At 42.3% G+C, this 20,763-nt stretch overlaps 1 protein-coding gene across 1 annotated transcript in view; it reads left to right on the top strand.

The window, feature by feature from the left end:
- The window catches only part of LOC308244174 (maestro heat-like repeat-containing protein family member 1), a gene marked incomplete at both ends in the record, with an annotated part of 86,292 nt that extends 74,196 nt beyond the window's left edge, over window positions 1-12,096 (top strand). The window contains 5 exons of the mRNA XM_080660160.1: window positions 2,695-2,853; window positions 3,207-3,329; window positions 4,208-4,313; window positions 6,817-6,882; window positions 11,825-12,096. Coding sequence (XP_080516286.1) covers window positions 2,695-2,853; window positions 3,207-3,329; window positions 4,208-4,313; window positions 6,817-6,882; window positions 11,825-12,096 — 726 coding nt within the window. The remainder of the gene's footprint in view (window positions 1-2,694; window positions 2,854-3,206; window positions 3,330-4,207; window positions 4,314-6,816; window positions 6,883-11,824) is intronic.
- Between the last annotated feature and the right edge of the window lie 8,667 nt (window positions 12,097-20,763).

Here is a 20,763-nt window from a genome sequence, read left to right as displayed (position 1 = left end):
GGTGTTCCGGGAATGTGTTACGTGAGCCCTCCTGTTGTAGGTGAGTCTTTTTTAAAAAGATTTTTTACTTCTTCTTACAGAGAGAGATGAAGGGAGAAAGAGAGGGAGAAATATCAGTATGAGAGCAGCATTGATCAGCTGCCTCCTGCATGCTCCCCTAATAGGGACTGAGCCCACATTCTGGGCATGTGACCTGACCAAGAATTGAACTGGCAATCTTTCAGCGCACGGAATGACACCCATCCTACTGAAGCACACTAGCCAGGGTTGTCTTGAGTCTTCATTGTTGATGGCCCATCCATGGGTGGGGTTAACCTTCAGGCTGGCTGACTGTGAGGATTGACCCTGACTTCAATGTCTAACTCCATGAAGTAGAATTCACCCCAGCAAGGTCTGGTATCTGCCAAAAGCTCCCTTTCGATATGCCACTTGTGGAGCTAATAGGGTTGTGCTCTGATGTGGTCTGAAGCCTGCCACCAGGTTCTGAGGCCTCTTGGGAGGGACTCTGGTGCTGGTGAATATCACATGCTACCTGTGACTGGCCCTGGGCTACCTGTTAGGAGCTACAAACAATCCACCTTTTGTGACAGCCTCTGCAGGAAAAGGGTGAATGTGGGAGGAGCCAAAATGCCTGCTGGCTACTTGTTAGGCCCAATTACTGAAACTGCCTCTGGCAATATGCAAATTGAAGTAGGTTCTCAGTGAGTCACCAGGTAGGGGCAAGTGGTATTCACCAGGTTGATACATGTACAGACTTGGAGCCAGTGCTGCCTCTGAGGCCACTCAGCAAAGGTCTCATGGTACACCAAGACCAGCTGCCAGCTGCCAGCTGCCACCTGCATGGGGCCTGCAGACATTTGTGGTGGGGTGGGGTCTGAAGGCGTCATCAGGGTAAGGCCAGCAGAGTTTATCAGGCTAAAACAGACCAATATTTGGTCATGTGGATGGACAGCTTTGCACAGGAATGGTGGCTCCAGTCACGCATGTGAGGGGAAAAAGACCCTCACCCTAGAGCCACAGAACTCAGTCTATGACATCCTGTTTGTCTGCCTAGACATCCTAAAGATCCCTCCAAGAAAGCCTGCACTGCCAACTCAGGCTGGCTGGTGCCAGCTTGGCAGGGCAGGGATACAGGTATTTGGGAGGGCAGTACTAATGCATTCCACAGGCTGATGCCCTGTGGAGGGGAATGCTCAACCCAAGAACCCAGTCAGGGCTAAAAGAGTATGGCATCTGTGGACTGTGGTGGGAGAGGGATTCAACACAAGGACCTTGGTGGCTGTCCCTTTAGCTCTCTCCCTGAAGCCACACAACCCAGTCTTTCCCTGTATGACTCCAGTCTGCTCTGAGCCACCTTCCCTCCACTGGAGCCCAAGGTGAGTGGCTGCAAATGACATTTTCTGCACTGACTTTTTAAGAGGACTCCTGGGTTTCTGGCAGACTCCCTTCACTCCCTAGTAGATGGAATCTTCACTGAATTTCACAGCCAGGTCTTAGGTGGGTTTCTCTTCCTGTTCTGGTGCTCCAGGCTGGGGAGCCTGTGTGGAGTTGAGCCCGTTGCTCCTGAGAGTGGACCTTTGTAGGTGAAATATCTCTCCAGATTCTTAACTGTTGCACGTGTGGGGCCAGCTCTTTTTGTGCCTCAGTCCTTCCTGCCAGTCTCCATGTGGCTTCTTCTGTAAATCCTTGGTCATAAGACTTCTGTTCAGCTGGACTTCAGTTGGTTATTTAGGTTGATTGTTCTAAAATTTAGTTGTAGTTGTAGTTAGTTCTGGTTTGATCCTGGGAGGAGGTGAGTGTAACTTCCACCTACTCCACCACTGTATTGGATCCTGTTTTTTTTAATTAAAGTACTAACATTGAATCATCTCTCTTTTAGCCATTATGTGTTTTGTGCAAAAAATAATTCAACTTGTTAAAATATCTGTTTTCCATATCCTACAAATTCAGGAACTGTCTTGTCCCATCATCCCTCTATTTAGTACTGTGCCTAGCTCATGATAGATGCTCAATAAATATTAGTACAATTAATATATACTATACTCGCCGAAACCGGTTTGGCTCAGTGGATAGAGCGTCGGCCTGCGGACTCAAGGGTCCCGGGTTCGATTCCGGTCAAGGGCATGTACATTGGTTGCGGGCACATCCCTGGTGGGAGGTGTGCAGGAGGCAGCTGAACGATGTTTCTCTCTCATCAATGTTTCTAGCTCTCTATCCCTCTCCCTTCCTCTCTGTAAAATATCAATAAAATATATTTTTTAAAAATATATATATATAAATACTATACTCTTGAAAGTGTGTAAAGTTTAGCTGTTTGTGATCATTGCTAATTGACACAAGCTAATACAGATTTAAACAATTACAGCATAACTAGAACAATTAATTTTTTTTAAATTTGGCATTCTTGAGCTAAATCCCCGGAATAGAATAAAGTGATATGTTGTAGATATGATCCATGGCAGAACTGAAATTATAATCTTAGTTTCCTGAGCACAGTGCCATATCTCTAGGAGGCTTATTAGCTCTAGGGGGCTAAAGAGAATTACTCAGCTACACAAATCATGTTGCCTTTACAGTATGTAAAAACAGTGTCCTTTGGACATGAAAAATGAAATGTGGGTGTATGAAAGCCAAGCCAGGCAGGGCCAGAGGGAAACCATAGCCTCCTCATCTCCATTTTGCTCTTCATGGCAGGAGAGGGACCAGGTGAGGATCACAGCCATCTCTGCCCTTGGGCACATGTTACATAGAGTCAACCAATTCAAGCCTGGATACGCCATCCAGAAACATCTGTACAGTTTTTTAGTGCCGCTGCTGCTTAGCTTTCAGGACAACAACACCGAGGTGGTCAAGGTACTGGTGACCTCTGTCCTGCCAACTTCAGCTTGATTCAACCCTTTCTGCTAGAGCACAGCCCCTTCCCTTTAGTCCTCTTTCATGAGCCTGGTCTGGGGTCTGCATTCACTCTACACCTCATTGCTGTCATCTTCTGTGCTGAATCTGAGCACTTTTACCCTCTATTTGGTGCCATCAGTCTTAGGCTGATATGGTTTTGCTCCCTGAAGCTATTTATGTACTTTGACATGATCAAGGCCCCTGATCCCAGCTACTAATCTCAACCAAACCCCTTATGGGCTAGTTTCATGGTCTGGCCTGGCTCTGCAGAGTTGTAGGAGACTTAGGATTTCCTTGTCTCCATCCCATAGGCCTGTGGAGCAGCCCTTACTGAGTGGACTAATGCGATTGGCTGGTCATCCTTCACACAGATGTTTCAGCATACCACCCTCAGTGATCACATCCAGGTGTTGGAAGAAACATGCAAGTACCTGGTGAGTGAGAGTCTCTGAGGAAGCCGGGTTACAATATGCATGCTTTGGACTCACTGGCAGGCTAGGTGGGTAAAGAGGAGAGGGCTGACAGAAGATGTATTCTTTCTTTTCCTTGATTCTCATTCTTTCTCATCAGCAAACTCTGAGAACCCACATTTGGGATGCCAGTCCCTGGTTCTCCATATTTGATCCTCTTAGCATCCCAAACTCTGCCTTCAGTGGCTAGGGACGTCATGCAAGGTTAGTAAATGCCAATGGGATAGAAGCCTTCTGATTAGAGGGAGAGATATAGACAGGAGTCCTCAGGGCTTGAGATCAGCAGTCATGGTGGTAAAGGTCTGTGGCTTCAGTGACCTCAGTGAAGTCAAGAACAAGCCATAGACAGGAATCCTTGTTGAAAGTAAACATTTAAGGGCTGCGCAAGTAGGTTGGGAACTAAATGAGTAATTCTAGTATTGTGAATTGGAATGCCTTACATAGACAGAGCACTTTACAGTTTACACTTTTACATCCGTTATCCCATTGGAGCCATTGGTAGGTTAGGCAGGTTTTATTTCAACACTTCAGATGCAAAAACTGAGGCCAGCATCAGGGCCAGTATTCAAACCTGGGTCTCCTGGCTCCACATCATTTGTTTTCTCCTTTATCATGTTGGTACCAAAGAGCAAAATTCTCTTTATGAACTTCCTGCTGAGTGTGCACTTTTGCTGGGGTGGGGCTTTCTGAGTGTACAGGTTCAAATAGTGTAAGCTGATTGAAGATAGAAAATGCTGCTGCTTGTGGGCAAGGTGAAAGGGCCATGGCTGCAAGAAGGTCTCCAGTAGAGTTCCCAGCAGCCCCCCTCTCCTTGTCAGCATTACTCCTCTTTGACTTCACAGGTGAGCACATGCAAAAGACAATTAGTGGGGGAGTTACTGTTTCAGAGCTTCAGCTTCCTGAAGAGCTCGCAGTCCTTCCTACGGACAGCTGCAGTCCATTTCATAGGTAAGGTGGTCCCTCCTGTTGATTCCTCCCTTCTCTCCAGCAGGAAAGCTCTCCTTGACCTTTTGCTAAAGGGCTAAGCCAGAACCATGGTATGATGAAGTCAGTCACATCCTTTCCTAGCTCTGACCTGATTAGAGATGTTGGGCTGTTAGACCCCAGATTTTGTGTTAGAAAGGCCTAGGGAGGAAGAGGAAGCTATCTGCCTTTGTCCTGGCTCTGTGTGCATCTACCCACTTTGTCAGCATGCTGCTGTGTGAGGAAGAGAAATGTATGCATTTGGAAGGAAAAAACTATTGCTTCAACTGAATCCCCATGGATTTCCCAAAATAATTTGTTTTAAACTATAACTACAGGCCCGGTGCATGAAATTCATGCATGGGGGGGCGGGGATCCCCCTCAGCCCAGCCTGCACCCTCTCCAATCCGGGACCCCTCAGGGGATGTCCGATTGCCAGTTTAGGTCTGATCCTGATCGGGCCTAAACCAGCAGTCAGACATCCCTCTCACAATCCGGGACCACTGGCTCCTAACTGCTCACCTGCCTGCCTGCCTGATTGCCCTTAACTGCCCTGATGCTGGCCTGGTCACCCCCAGCTGCTCCAAACTACCCACCCCACACTGGCCTGGTCACCCCTTACTGCGCCCCCCCCCCCCCGCCATCCTGGTTGCCCTTTACTACCCCCTCTGCCAGCCTGGTCGCCCCTAACTGGCCCCCCCCTCCCCCGGCCTGGTTGCCCCTAACTGCCCTACTGCCGGCCTGGTCTCTCCTTACTGCCTCCATGCCGGCCTGGTCACCCCCAACTTCCCCCCCACTGGCCTGGTCACGCCTCACTGTCCTCTTCTGCCAGCCTGGTTGCTCCTCACTGCCCACCCCTGCCAGCCTAGATGCTCCCAACTGCGCCCCCTGCTGCTCAGTTGTTTTGTCGCCCCTCAATAACCCCCCTGCCGGCCTGGTCGCCCCATGCAGCCTGCTGCTCAGTTGTTTGGTCGCCCCTCACTAACCCCCCTGCCGGCCTATTTGGTCTTCTGTTCAGTTGCGATGGTTGCTTAGGCCTTTATATAAAGTATATAGATAACAGTATGTGTTAATGTTAGAAAGCATAAAATATTCAGACTGCCTGAAAGAAGACAATAAGTAATGCCAGAACTTACGTCATTTGGATTTAACCACTACTAACACCCTAGAATTTTTTTTCTTAAAAATATGCTACACAGACACAGACACACACACACACACACACACACACACACACTTATATGTACTCACATATATATAGCACTTTAAAAATATATATGTTTTTAATTGATTTTAGAGAGATAAGAAGGGAGAAAGAGAATCTTTGATTGGCTATCTCCTGCATGTCCCTTACTGGGGATTGAGCCCACAACCCAGGCAGGTGCCTTGACTGGGAATTGAACCATGATCTTATGGTTCCTGGGTCGACATTCAATCACTGGACACTTAGTCCAGCGGAGCTATAGAACTTTTATTTATTGATTGATTTTAATATATTTATTATATTTTAATAATAATTGATTTTTTACAGAGAGGATGGGAGAGGGATAGAGAGTTAGAAACATCGATCATCTGCCTCCTGCACACCCCCTTATGGGGGTGTGCCCACAACCAAGGTACATGCCCTTAACCAGAATTGAACCTGGAACCCTTCAGTCCACAGGCCGATGCTCTATCCACTGAGCCAAACCAGTTAGGGCAAACTTTTAAAAAATAAACTTTGGTCCACATCTGTATCACAAATACATGCATTACATACTCATCAACATTGTTTTTAATGACTGCATAACATTAATACTATTGTATAGATGGATTTATGAAACCAGTTCTTATTTTTGAATATTGGGACTGTGTCATCTTTTGTTTTTATAGGCAGGGACACAGTGGTTACATCTCTGCATGTCATCATGATTATTTTGTTAAGATACATTTCTTAAAAGTAGAATTGCTGGGCCCAAAGGATATGCAGAATTTTAAGGATGTTGGAACTGCCCTCTAAAAAGTTAGATTCATTTTCTCTTGTCACCAGTATGTATATGAGTATCCATTTCACCAAACATTTGACAACCCTAGGTAATATGGTTTTAAAATCATTACCAATTGATAGGTGAAAAAAAAAAAGAAGCTTGTTGTTTTGGTTAATTTTTTTTTAATCAGCAGCTAGGTTTTGTATCTTTTCCTGTTTATTGGTAATCCATATTTTATTTTTGTAAATTATTGCCTTGTGCCCTCTGTCCATCTTTCCATTGATGTGGAAGCCCCATGAAGTCTAACATCCTTGGCGCAAGCTCCACTTATCACCTGGGTCACAGCTGCTCTGAGGGTTGTTCTTTCACTAGGACCCTGACATGTAGCCAGCAAGGCATCTCTCACATGCATTCCTTGCTAAAATTGGTTTATAAATCCTTGTTCACTACTGAGCCTGGGGAAAGGGATGGCCCAAAGGCCCAGGAATTCTGGAAGGACTTTACATCTGTTCTGTCTTTAGGATTAATAGCTGAGAAGATAAACCTGCATTACATACATGAGGATGATGTGCAGCTGTTACGAAATGGTGAGTCTGTGCCTCGCACCTGGGTTCTGGGTTACATTAGGGGATGGGGCAGGATAGAAAGGAGGAAGGGGGAATTCCTTAAGGACATGTCACATTATTTTAAATAAAGTTTACTCTTATCAGTATAAATGTTACATATAAAAGTTTAAGTGAAGAGAAGAGAAAGGTAACATTATTTATCATCATACCAGTTAGATAAAAGCACTGCTAACAACACGTTCCCATCACTGTCCCTTCGTCCCGTGCTCTGGGCTGACCCTGCAGTGGTGTGTAAGGCAGACATGGTTCCTTCCCACCTGAAGAACATGCAGTTTTGTGTTCTGTTTTACTGCCTTAAAATATTTTAAAATTAATTTATACTTATAGAACACTTGATATATTAATATTATTTCCAATTATTTGCTATTCAAACAATGCTACCATGAACAATCCTATATATGCCTCCTTATATGCAAGTGTAATTTTTACTCCAGACTAGATACTACAAAAGTAGACTTTTATCACGCATGTTGAACTTAACGGAGTTTAAAGTACAACAACATTTTAACCTTTCCTACTATGTTGACATGAATTTCAATCACCACCTCTCCCAATTTACAGGCTTTTATTAGGCAATAGGTTAGTTTCTTTTTTAACCCATAATTTATAGGCTATGATTATTATTGTTATTTTATACAAACCATAGATTTATGAAGTGTTACATGCTCACCATTCCTTTTTGTATCTCTGACCATCCCTCAGGAGTCATTTTTCTCCATCCTTCTAGAAGTAAATCTTTTAGAGGTTTCTTTAGTGCTGGTATCCTTTTTAAAAATCCTCACTAGAGGCTATGTTTATTGATTTCAGAGGGACAAAGGGAGAGAGAGAGAGAGAGGAGAGAGAAACATCCATCGGTTGCCTCCTGTACATGCCCCTATAGGGGATGGAACCTGCAACCTTTTGGTGTTGGGAATGACACTCCAATCAACTGAGCCACCTGGCCAGGGCTAGTGCTGGTATCTTGGTAATATACTCTCTTGGATTTTGTTTTGTTTGTAAGAATTTCTTGTTACCCTCATCCTTGCAAGATAGCTTTACTAGTTACATAATTCTAGACCAACGGTCATTTTCTCTCAGCACTTTGAAGACATTGTACTATCATTTCCTGGCTTTCTTTGTGGCTAACTAGAAGCCTGCTATTCTAGTTTTTCTTCCTTTGTAGGTAATCTGTCCTTTTCCTCTGGCTGTTTTAAGATTTTTTGTTATTTAAAAGTATAGAGAACAATATAATAACCAGGTACCCATACCCCAATTTCAACAAGTAGCAACTCACGGTCACCTTTTCTTTTTTTAAAAATATGTGGTCTGTTGTTGTTTTATTTTTCAGAAAGAGGAAGGGAGAGGGGTAGGGAGATAGAAACATCAGTGATGAGAATTATCAATAGGCTGCCTCCTGCACGCTCCCTACTGAGGATTGAGCTCACAAGCAGGCATGTGCCCTGACCAGGAATGGAACAGTGACCCCCTGGTTCATGAGTCAATGCTCAACTACTGAGCCATGCTGGTCAGGGCTCCATTATTCTTAATCTTACCAGAGTCCTAAAAAAGAGGTAGGGAATGGGAGTTGGTGGTGTGGAGAAAGAGGATCTGCTATTCCCAATGTCTATCAGAAGAGAAAGTTTTACCTCACCTTTCAATACCCTTTGTCTCCTTCAGTCCCTGAATAGCCACACCTATGTTTTATAGAGGATGTACTTCTGCTGACTCCCTGCCATTGCTCTCTAGTAATTACATGTTAATTATTGAAAACCTACTGTATGCTATGCACTATTCTAAGCATGGGATACTGCAGTGAACAAAACTGATAACCTTGCCTTCATTCTAGTGGGGAAGGGAGGAATACACCCTCCACAAATACATAGGTGTTAGATAAGTACTGTGGAGGTCACTATCTCCATAGGCAAAGGGTAAGAAGGGCCGGAGAGGGGACAGGGGTACCCCTCCGCTATGGGACATTTAAGCAGAGAGCCAGAGGAAATGAGGGAGTCAGCCATATGACTATCTGAGGGAAAAGCACTTGGCATGTTCAAGGAAGAACAAGAAGATCAATGTGATGGCATGGAGTGAGCAAAAGGAATGGCAGGAGGTGAGGAGATCAGAGAACAGCAGTGGGGCCAGATTCATGCGGCCTTTAGCCGTGGTAAAGATTTAGGGTTTTACTTGAGTGTAGGGGTGCAGCATTGAACACAGTTCTTAACTCTGCTAATGGGCGGTGAGAAGAGTTTAGGTTGCTTGTGATCAATGGTGGGTGGTATAATTCATTCCAGTACCAAATGGAAATGATTTTTGAATTATTTATTCTTCACTATTTTTCTTACCACAGTTTCCTTCCTTGGTGTAGAGACAAGATGAAGAGAATGTTTGCCTTTATACCTCCTGTTCCTATGCCTCAGCCCTTTTGTAGTTAAGAGTGTTATGTGTTTGTCTGAAAGTCCTGACATGAATGCCACAGGTTTGCTGTTCTGGTGTTGCAGATGCCTATCCTCAGGGGGTTTGCCCTCTGGTTTGAGCCCAATTAGAGTTTCCTGGTGCCTGGTGTGAGGTAATACTTTGGGAATGCTGTTTTTGAAGAAAGGGTGCAATCCTGTCTCAGAGGAAATGCCTAGCACACAACTGGAGATAAACAAGTCCTTGTTGTCTTTACAGCTCTTTGTCCAGAGAGTAAAATGGTAAATGACTTCTAAGGGTACTTTCTTCCTCAAAGTCAGCCTTACGCAGACCAGTTTCAAATACTAGATCTCTTGCTAATGAGCCATGTGAACTTGGGCCAGTTACTTTGCCTCTGTGCCTCAGTTTCTCCATTTGCATCATGAGGATAATGGTGCTAATCTTAAACATTGTTTTGAAGATTGAACACAAAACATGGGAAGCACTGAGCTTTGCTGGGCACATAGATGTCCCACAAAACATCTGTGCTGAACTGACTCAGGCTTCTGGGCCAGGGAAGGGGGCGGTATTTGGTAGGGCAGGTAGGGAGTATACTTGTCGCTATGGTCAAGGAAAAATTGGTTTGTTTGTTGCTTCCCAGAGAGTAGCCATGCTACTGCCAGTACATTAGCGATGAGCTAGTAGCATCTGCCCTCTGAGGGCTTGAACCCTGGCTTCAGTTCCGACTCTGACATTTTGTATGTCGGCTACCTTCTCTTAGGTTTTACAGTTAAGGTCTCTACTGTATAGTAGACACCAATTCCAGCCACCATAGGGCAATTTCAGGGAAAGCATATCCAGAATGGAAATCCTAGACCCCTCCGTCTATCAGAGAACTCACCTTGCCTTCCTCTTCCCACCCAGCCTCCTAGAAAGATGCCCAAATACCTAGATAGGAGGAAATTTTTCCCAATGAAAATAATTCTAATTACACTTTCACCCATATCTAATGCCGAACAAACCTGTGGCTGAGAAGTGGTTCTTTAAAGGATTGTATGTTTTTCTGTATAGTGTAAGCCCAACTCTTTTTTTCTGTTCTAAATGCGATCAACATGAAGCTATAGACTTTGATGGGCCTGGTTGGCTTTTAGATTTGTTGAGCCAACATTCTTCCTGCCCTTTTATCCTTTGCACTAAGTAATTTCCTGTCTCCATCCCTCTGTTCCCACTCAACTCTAAACTATGCACCCCCATTCCTTAACTACACCACTTTGGCAGCCCGACATCCTATTACTCTTTCTACACTACTCTCCATGCAGCAGCCAAGTTCCCCTTGAAACCTGTACACTGGATCATATCACGCTGTTGCTTAAACTCCTTCAGTGGCTTTCCAATGCTCTCTGGGTCAAAGTCTGGTCCCTTACCCTGGGCCACAGGCCCTGAAAAATCTGGCTTCTGACTTTCCTCCACCCTTACCCTACATCATGTCCCCCCTCAGTAGAAGGGGCAGCCACACTGGCCATTTTCTGCACTATGACTGGATCCCTGCCTCCCACTGGGAGAGTTTCTGCCCTTATCTTCATGGGGCTGACTTAGAGGCTGGCTCTCATTCTTTGCATCTCAGCTCAAATGTCACCTTCTCAGAGAGGCATTCCCTGACTGGCCTATCTAAAGGGGTCCTTCCCAGTTAGTTGTTCTCATCATTCTGTTAAATTTCCTTCTTTGCACTTAATTTATGTTTACTTGTTGTTTTTTCCTCCACTAGAATATTAAGTTCTATTTTAAAAAATATATTTTTTATTGATTTCAGAGAGGAAGGGGAAGAGAGAGGGAGAGAGAGATAGAAACATCAATGATGAGAATCATTGATCAACTGCCTCCTGCACACCCCACACTGGGGATCCAGCCTGCAACCCTAGCAGGTGCCCTGACCAGGAACCGAACCGTGACCTCCAGGTTCATAAGTTGATGCTCAACTACCGAGCTACACCAGCTGGGCTAGAATGTTAAGTTCTTGACCGTGGGGAATCTGTCTTTCGTATTCACCACTGTATCTCCAGCACATAGCACAGTGCTTGATGATAGTAAATCTCAATTAATAGTTGTTGATTATAGTTTATAACAGTGAAAAATGGCAAACAGCCTTATTGTTCACTAATAAGGTGTTCATCAAAGAAATTATGGTAGAATCATGTGATTGGATATTATGTTATATGGGGTAATATTTTATGGGAAGAAAAAATGTTAATCCTATTTTTGTAAAAAAAAAGTGTCTATATTAGATATTTAAGAAATATTGCAAGGACAGGTATGAAAATACCATTTTTTTCTGGGTTTGAGTGCTTTCTTTTCCTTTCCTTTTTAAAAAACAATTTGTATTTGAACATTTTCTACAATAAAACAATATTACTTTTACAGTGACAAAAAAGTATTCTAAATGAAGTTATAATGTGACATGTGGGGTGGAAAACAATGGTGTTTGTGTAAACAGTCTTTGGAGAGTGAGAATCTGAGTTGACTTCCTTTCTGGTTTCAGCTCTTGAAAGTATGAAGAATGATCCTGTGGAATCTAACCAGATATTGGTGAATACTCTTCTGCAAAATATTGAGGAATATGTTAATCCTGAGGACAGCTCTACTTCCATTATAACTACTCGCTTCTTCAGATTATCTGGCAGGAAAGCCCGAAAAAGAAAGAAGCACCTATTTAAGACTGTCAGACGGGAAGGAGACAATGATACCGATAGGCAGAGGAATTGGCTCCTAGGCCCTCTAAATTTACTGTGCACCTGGTGCAAGGGAGGGTAAAAAATACTCCCCTTATAATAGGCAACTTAAAAAAGTCAACACAGTCACAAGCACCAAAGTCTGAAAGCCCCCCTGAAGAAACTGAATTGATCCAAAAACAAGTTGCTCCTGAGTCACTGTGAACATTTAGAACTGGTGGCTAAAGTCTTTTCCAGCTGTTTATCCAGATGTCAGTGCTTGACTCTACCGTAGTCTCTGCCACCTTTTGTCCAACTGGATGGGCTACTTTGGTTTAACCCCAAATAGGTAGTTTTGATCTTAGACGATATAGTATATTCCTTGTTCTTTGTCTCCCCTAGGCTATTGTTAGCTATCAGTCTATACATTTGTAAATAAACGTTGTTTTTCCATCCTAAAACAAAATGGCTTCCTTCCTAGTTTTTGGGGTTAGGGGGTAAACCTGAGTGACAGCAACAGCTCTGGAAGCAGTTCCTTCTACCTTCAGGTAAAGTTTCAAATGACAAAAGGGAGGAGTAGGGTGGTAGAATCACACGGTACCTCGTTTTCAATCTTCGCCCCCGCCCCCACCTCTACAAAGGTTGCATGAAATTCACATGCTTGACACATTTCCACGGGTGTATTCAGATTTCAGGTTAGAGATAAAAGGTGGGCTTCGGGTTACATACAGTGGAGCAGCAATAACTCTCTCATTCAAAAAGCACATCAGATTGCCACGAAAGCACATTATTGTTGAGATAACTTTGAATCCATTCTAATTTATTTTTCAAATTATTCTAGAACTTAGATTTGAATGCTTGCTCCCTCTACCACATACCAATTGTTACTGACTAGTTCTCTATACTGTTTCATTATTCCTTGTGCCTGACTTTTCATCTACAACATGATATTATAATACCTCCTGGGTATTGTCCTCCAGTATCCATTCTTCCCTTCTTCCCTGTTTGTTTGTTTTTAAAACTGTGCATTTGTTTGCCCAGAACAAAGAATATGTATCCCATCCTCCCTTGCAGCTAGGCGTGGCCATATAACTAAGTTCTGACCAAGTGGGTGTAAGGGAAAATGGCATATGCAACTTCCAAGAAGTGTTCTTAAAGGGCAGGGGCACATCCATTGTTGTACCACCTGTTTTCCTGGTGCGTAGACTGTAGACATGGTTGGAACTAAGCATCTGCCTTGGACCATCAGGAGGAAGTGATATATTGGAAGTTATAGCAGAGCCAAAAGATACGATAGAACCTAGATCAGTTATGAGAATAGAGCTCTTTTACAGTTTGGATAGCTTACCCTGAAGACTTTGTTTATCTGGGGGATGTGGTAGAGATAAAATTTTATCTATTTTAACCAATCTTGAGTTTTCTGTCACCACCAAACCCAATCCTGATGGATTTAATCTTTCAACATTGCTGTAAGGATTAAAAGAGATAATGACTATAAAGAGCTTAGCTGTTTGTCTGGCATGAAGTAAGAAGGCAATACTTTTTTTCCAAAGTCATGAAACTATTAGGCTATTGGAACTTAGTTCTGAGAACTTTGAAAGGGGTGAAAAGACCAGAGAACTAGTTCCCACTTTGGTCAAATTCACTAATTTTACTTCTTTGAAGTTAGCAGTGATCAGAATGATTTTGATTGCTTCTAAATTTTATGAACTTTTAGATAAAATCTTTTTGAAACTTGGTTTCCTCATATAAAAATGATAATAATAAAACTTTCTTCATGGGCTTTACAGAATTAAACAAAATAGATAGAAGGGAATAATGGCGGCGGAATAGACAGACGTGTTCCGAGCCTTGTCCCGGAGCAGAAAGAAAGAACAGCTGAGGGTCGCACAAGGAGTGTTTGTTGGCCGGTTGGGAGACAGCTGAATTCCAGAAGGAGGTGGGGGACTGCTGAACGGGGTTCCCCTGACCTGGCAGCACCAACTGCGGCTGGGCCCCCTCCCGGAGCTGCGGGGTTGGACGCGGAGTCTGCGCCATCTTGATCCGGAAAGTGGAGCTTATCTGAAGCCTGAGAATCCACAACTGCGGCACCCCAGGAACAGCTGCGAGCCCCAGAACAACGCTCCCCAACTGGCGCAAGCACACGGGTTCAGAGGAGCTCTACACTCCACCACGGAAAGGTCAGATTTCGCCTGGGATAAGGTGAGGTCTCTGGTCCCGGAGGGAGAGAGGAACGCGCGTTTTGCGGGAGCTGGAGGACCAGGGAAGTCTGTGCCTAGAAAAATCCGTGGCTGTAGGGGCTGGCGTGATCTGTGATTGTGGAAAGGGGTCCTCAGAGCTGCTAAGAGAAGGGCACTCTAAAAAGCAACCCATTTTGATCTGAAGTGCAGGGACACCCTAAGAATTTCAGGCAGTCCAGACTTACGCGCAGCCCCTGCGTTCCCTGGGTGCCTGGGCTTACGCGGAGTCCCGGAGTTCGCACAACTGAGCTTTTTCCTCTTGAAATTCTGGCCTCTGATTACTAAGCCCAATACATAGAATCACCCAGTTGGGGACACCCTGGGAGACTGCAGGGGAAGGTTGTTTTTCTGGAACCTGGGGATCGGAGCTGGGCGTGACCATCAGAGAGTCAGCTCTGAGGCAGACCACTCCCACAGGCCAGTGGCGAGTGCGGGAAAGAAGGCTCTAACACTGCCTAGAGAGGCCATAGATAGACCCGGAAGTTAATCCAGAAACACTGCCACCCAGGGGCTGAATCACAAATTGACTCTTGTGTAATCAAAAATAAAGGAATACGAGAAATTAAGACACACCGCCTGCTTAAAATCAGGACTGGCTTACAACACCGAAGAGCAGTGGATCGCAGGGAACTGCAATACTGTCTGGACTGAGAAACAGGCGTGCCAAACAGAAAAACAGAGGAAGTGAATGACCTTCACTACTTCACATTTTATTTTTACCTTTTATTTTTTTATTCTTTTTTATTTTCATTTTTTGCATCTTTTAATCAAGAAACTTTTTTTTCTCTTTTTTCATCACTTGATTTTACCTTTTTAATTATTACATTTTTATTTTCAATCCGTATTATTACTACTGCTATTTTATCTTTTTTTTTTTTTTTTTTTTTTTTTTTTTTTTTTTTTTTTAAGTGTCATTTTATTTTCTCTTCATTTTATTTTGGGATTAGGGTTCTACATTCTATTTCTATCTTTCCTTTAGCATCGTTTTACTCTATCTCAACTCTACCTTTAGGCCATCACTCCCCTCCTAACCTCCCCCTTTTCAGTGTCCTGTTTATCTTACCCTTTTACTGCTTTAGATTCTCCCTATTCTTTCTGTTTACCCCTTGTTAAAATTTCACCCTACTTACATATCTAATCTCCAATCCCCTGCTCCAAGTCCACATACACCTCTCCCTTCGCTGTCTGAGCTATCCATAAACTTGTCCTTCTCTCTGTCCTTTTGTTGTTGTTTGCTTGAATGTAGATTATATCCAATTTTTATGCTTTTTTGTGAGATTGTTTTGCTTATTCTTCTTTTGTTTATTTTTTTGTTTGTTTTGTGCTTCAGCTTTCCCTTGCCTCACTCCATATTAGTTGGTGTTGTAGTTTGTACTAATCCCCAGGCACTTGTTGCTGGCATTTGCTGGGATTAGTGATTGTTCTATTGGAGTTTTATCCCCAATATATATAGTCTGTTCCCCTTTCTCTCTTAGTCACTTTCTTGTCTCTCTTACTTTTTTTTTTTTTCTTTTTTTTCTTCTCTTTACTTTCCCTTTTCCCAATTTCATTTTCACACTCCTTTTTTCTTTTTTTCTTTCTTTCTTTCTTTTTTCCTCTTCTTCTTTCTCTCCTATCACCTAATTTGCCTTTTTCTGGTGGTCACCTTTATTGGAGGTTATTAATATCGTGAATACATTCCTGTTCAGTGCCTTGTGAGTTGTACCTGGTAGTGCTGTATTTTGTGCCTTTAAATCAACCCAGGAGAGAGAGAACTACATAACCAGACACCCAGAGAAGAGAGACCATGGGGAGACAAAGAGGCAGCCCGCATATGAAAGAAAAGCAGGCATCACCAGAAAAGGAAGTAAACGAAATGGAGGCAGGCAACCTTCCAGAAAAAGAATTCAGAGAAATGGTCATAAGGTGGCTGAAAAGAATGGAAGACAAATTCGACAATATGAGCAAGAACCAAGAGGAAATGAAGAAGAACCAAGAAGAAATGAAAAATGACATCGCTGCTGTAAAGAACTCAATAGAAAGCATCAAGAGTAGACTAGAAGAAGCAGAGGACCGCATCAGTGAGCTAGAAGACAAGATGGAAAAAAATACCCAAGAAAAGCAACTTCTAGAAAAAAAAATTAAAAGGCAAGAGGAGAGTCTAAGGGAACTTTGGGACAACACGAAACAAAACAACATCCGCATAATAGGGGTTCCAGAAGGAAAGGAAGCTGAGCAAGGAATAGAAAACCTCTTTGAAGAAATAATGACAGAAAATTTCCCAGATATAGGGAAGAAAAAACACACACAAATCCAAGAAGCTCACAGAGTCCCAAGCAAAATGAACCCCAAAAGACCGACGCCAAGGCACATTATAATTAAATTGGCAAACAACAACGACAAAGTAAGAATCTTAAAAGCAGCAAGAGAGAGACAGAAAGTTACATACAAAGGAACCCCCATCAGACTAGCAACTGATTTCTCAACAGAAACTCATCAAGCCAGAAGGGAATGGAATGAAATATACAAAGTCATGCAAAGGAAGGGGCTGAATCCAAGAATACTGTACCCAGCAAGGCTGTCAATCAAAATTGAAGGTGAAATCAGGAGCTTCACAGACAAAAAAGGACTAAGGGAATTTATTACCACCAAACCAGCAATGCAAGAAATGCTAAAGGGTCTGCTGTAAAAAAAAAAGAAATAGGAAGTGAAGAAGTAACACAGGGGTAAAGAATAGGAATGGCGACAAATAAGTACCTATCAATAATAACTTTAAATGTAAATGGATTAAATGCCCCAATCAAAAGACATAGGGTAACGGATTGGATAAGAAAACACGACCCATATATCTGCTGTCTACAAGAAACCCACCTCAGAAAAAAAGACGCACACAGACTGAGGGTGAAGGGATGGAAAAAGGTTTTCCAGGCAAATGGAACTGAAAAAAAAGCTGGGGTAGCAATACTTATTTCTGACAAATTAGATCTCAAACTGAAGGACATAACAAGAGATAAGGAAGGCCATTTCATAATACTAAAGGGAGCAATCCAACAAGAAGAAATAACTCTGGTAAACATATATGCACCCAATACAGGAGCACCCAAATACATAAAAAAACTCCTGGAGGATATCAAGGGAGAGATTGACAGCAATACAATCATAGTAGGAGACTTTAATACCCCACTATCACCATTGGACAAATCCTCTAAACAAAAAATCAGCAAAGAAACATCAATCCTAAATGACTCACTAGACCAGATGGAATTAATTGACATCTTCAGAACATTTCACCCCAAAGCCACAGAATATACATTCTTCTCAAGTGCACATGGGTCATTTTCAAAGATAGACCATATGTTGGGACACAGGCAAAGTCTCTTCAAATTCAAGAAGATAGAAATCATATCAAGCATCTTCTCAGACCACAGTGGCATAAAACTGGAAATCAACTACAATAAAAACAACCCAAAGAAATCAAACACATGGAGACTAAACAGCATGCTATTAAACCATGACTGGGTTACCAGAGAGATCAAAGAAGAAATAAAAAACATCATGACAACAAATGACAATGAAAACACTACAATCCAAAATCTATGGGACACAGCGAAAGCAGTCTTGAGAGGGAAGTTCATAGCTCTACAAGCCTACTGCAAAAAACAAGAAACAGGGGTAATAAATTACCTAACCCAACAACTCAAAGAGTTAGAAAAAGAGCAACAAGAAAAGCCCAGTGTAAGCAGAAGGAAGGAAATAATAAAGATCAGAGCACAGATAAACGACATAGAGACCAAAGAAACAATTCAAAAGATCAACAAGACCAAGAGCTGGTTCTTTGAAAGGATAAACAAGATTGATGAACCTCTAGCCAGGCTCACCAAGAAGCAAAGAGAGAGGACCCAAATAAACAAGATCAGAAATGAAAGAGGTGAAATAACAACAGATCCCGCCGAAATACAAAGGATTGTTAAAAAATACTACGAACAACTCTATTCCAACAAACTGGACAACCTGGAGGAAATGGACATATTCCTAGAAAAATATAACCTTCCAAAACTCAATCAGGAAGAATCTAAACAGCTCAACATGCCAGTAACTATGGAAGAAATTGAAGCAGTCATCAAAGAGCTTCCGGCAAACAAAAGCCCGGGGCCAGACGGCTTCACAGGAGAGTTCTACCAAACATTCAAGGAAGAACTAAAACCTATCCTCCACAGACTATTCCAAAAAATTCAAGAGGAAGGAACACTTCCATGCTCCTTCTATGAAGCCAGCATCACCCTAATACCAAAACCAGATAAAGACAACACAATGAAGGAGAATTACAGGCCAATATCCCTCATGAATGTAGATGCCAAAATCCTCAATAAAATTCTAGCAAATAGGATCCAGCAGTACATCAGAAAGATCATACACCATGACCAAGTAGGATTTATCCCAGGAATGCAAGGATGGTTCAATATCCGCAAATCAATAAATGTGATACATCACATAAACAAATTGAGAGATAAAAATCACATAGTCATATCAATTGATGCAGAAAAAGCATTTGACAAAATCCAACACCCTTTCTTGATAAAAACTCTCAACAAGGTGGGAATAGAAGGATCATACCTCAACATCATAAAAGCTATATATGATAAACCCACAGCTAACATCATACTCAATGGGCAAAAACTAAAACCATTTCCCCTAAGAACAGGAACAAGACAGGGATGCCCACTCTCACCACTCCTGTTTGACATAGTACTGGAAGTATTAGCCACTGCAATTAGACAAGAAGAAGAAATAAAAGGCATCCAAATTGGAAAAGAAGAAGTAAAGCTGTCCTTATTTGCAGATGACATGATATTGTACATAAAAAACCCGAAAGACTCCATCAAAAAACTAACAGACTTAATAAATGAATTCGGCAATGTAGCAGGATACAAAATTAATGCCAAGAAATCTATGGCATTTCTATACACCAACAATGAACTTACAGAAAGAGAGACTAAAAAAGCAATCCCATTTTCCATTGCACCAAAAAAATTAAGATACTTAGGAATAAACCTAACCAAGGAGGTAAAAGACCTATATGCGGAAAACTACAGGACCCTGAAAAAAGAGATAGAGGAAGATGTAAACAGATGGAAGAACATACCATGTTCATGGATTGGTAGAATCAACATCATTAAAATGTCCATACTACCCAAAGCAATCTATAGATTCAATGCACTCCCCATTAAAATACCAACGGCGTATTTCACAGACCTAGAAAGAACTCTCCAAAAATTCATCTGGAATAAAAAAAGACCCCGAATAGCCACAGCAATCCTGAGAAAGAAGAATAAAGTAGGAGGGATCTCAATACCAGATATCAAGCTGTATTACAAAGCCACTGTCCTCAAAACAGCCTGGTACTGGCACAAGAACAGACATATAGATCAATGGAACAGAATAGAGAATCCAGATATCGACCCAAACCAATATGCGCATTTAATATTTGACAAAGGAGGCATGAGCATACAATGGAGTCAAGACAGTCTCTTTAATAAATGGTGTTGGGAAAATTGGACAGATACATGCAAAAAAATGAAACTAGATCACCAACTTACACCATACACAAAAATAAACTCAAAATGGGTACAGGACTTAAATATAAGACGGGAAACCATAAAAATACTAGAGGAATCCACAGGCAGCAAAATCTCAGACATATGCCAAAAGAACTTTTTCAGTGATACTGCCCCTAGGGCAATGGAAGCCAAACAGAAAATAAACAAATGGGACTACATCAAAATAAAAAGCTTTTGCACAGCAAAAGAAACCATCAACAAAACAACAAGAAACCCCACTGTATGGGAGAACATATTTGCAAATGGTATCACTGATAAAGGTTTAATTTCCAACATCTACAGGCAGCTTATACAACTTAATAAAAGGAAGATAAAGGATCCAATAAAAAAATGGGCAACGGACCTAAATAGAATCTTTTCGAAAGAAGACAGAAGGAAGGCCAAGAGACACATGAAAACATGCTCAAAGTCACTAATTATCCGAGAGATGCAAATCAAAACAACAATGCGATACCATCTCACACCTGTCAGAATGGCTATCATCAACAAATCAACAAACGACAAGTGTTGGCGAGGATGCGGAGAAAAAGGAACCCTCGTGCACTGCTGGTGGGAATGCAGACTGGTGCAGCCACTGTGGAGAACAGTATGGAGTTTCCTCAAAAAACTGAAAATGGAACTCCCATTTGACCCAGTAATCCCACTCCTAGGAATATATCCTAAGAAACCAGAAACACCAATCAGAAAGGATATATGCACCCCTATGTTCATAGCAGCACAATCTACAATAGCTAAGATTTGGAAACAGCCTAGGTGCCCATCAGCAGATGACTGGATCAGAAAACTATGGTACATCTACACAATGGAATACTATGCTGCCGTAAAAAAGAAGGAATTACTACCATTTGTAGGCACTTGGATGGAATTAGAGAACATTATGCTAAGTGAAATAAGCCAGTCAATGAAAGAAAAATACCACATGATCCCACTCAT

This window comes from Plecotus auritus (assembly GCF_963455305.1).
Source record: "Plecotus auritus genome assembly, chromosome: 3".
Taxonomy (NCBI): domain Eukaryota; kingdom Metazoa; phylum Chordata; class Mammalia; order Chiroptera; family Vespertilionidae; genus Plecotus; species Plecotus auritus.
Note: the sequence above shows the minus strand (reverse complement) of the source record. Positions and strands in the feature narration are given on the sequence as shown.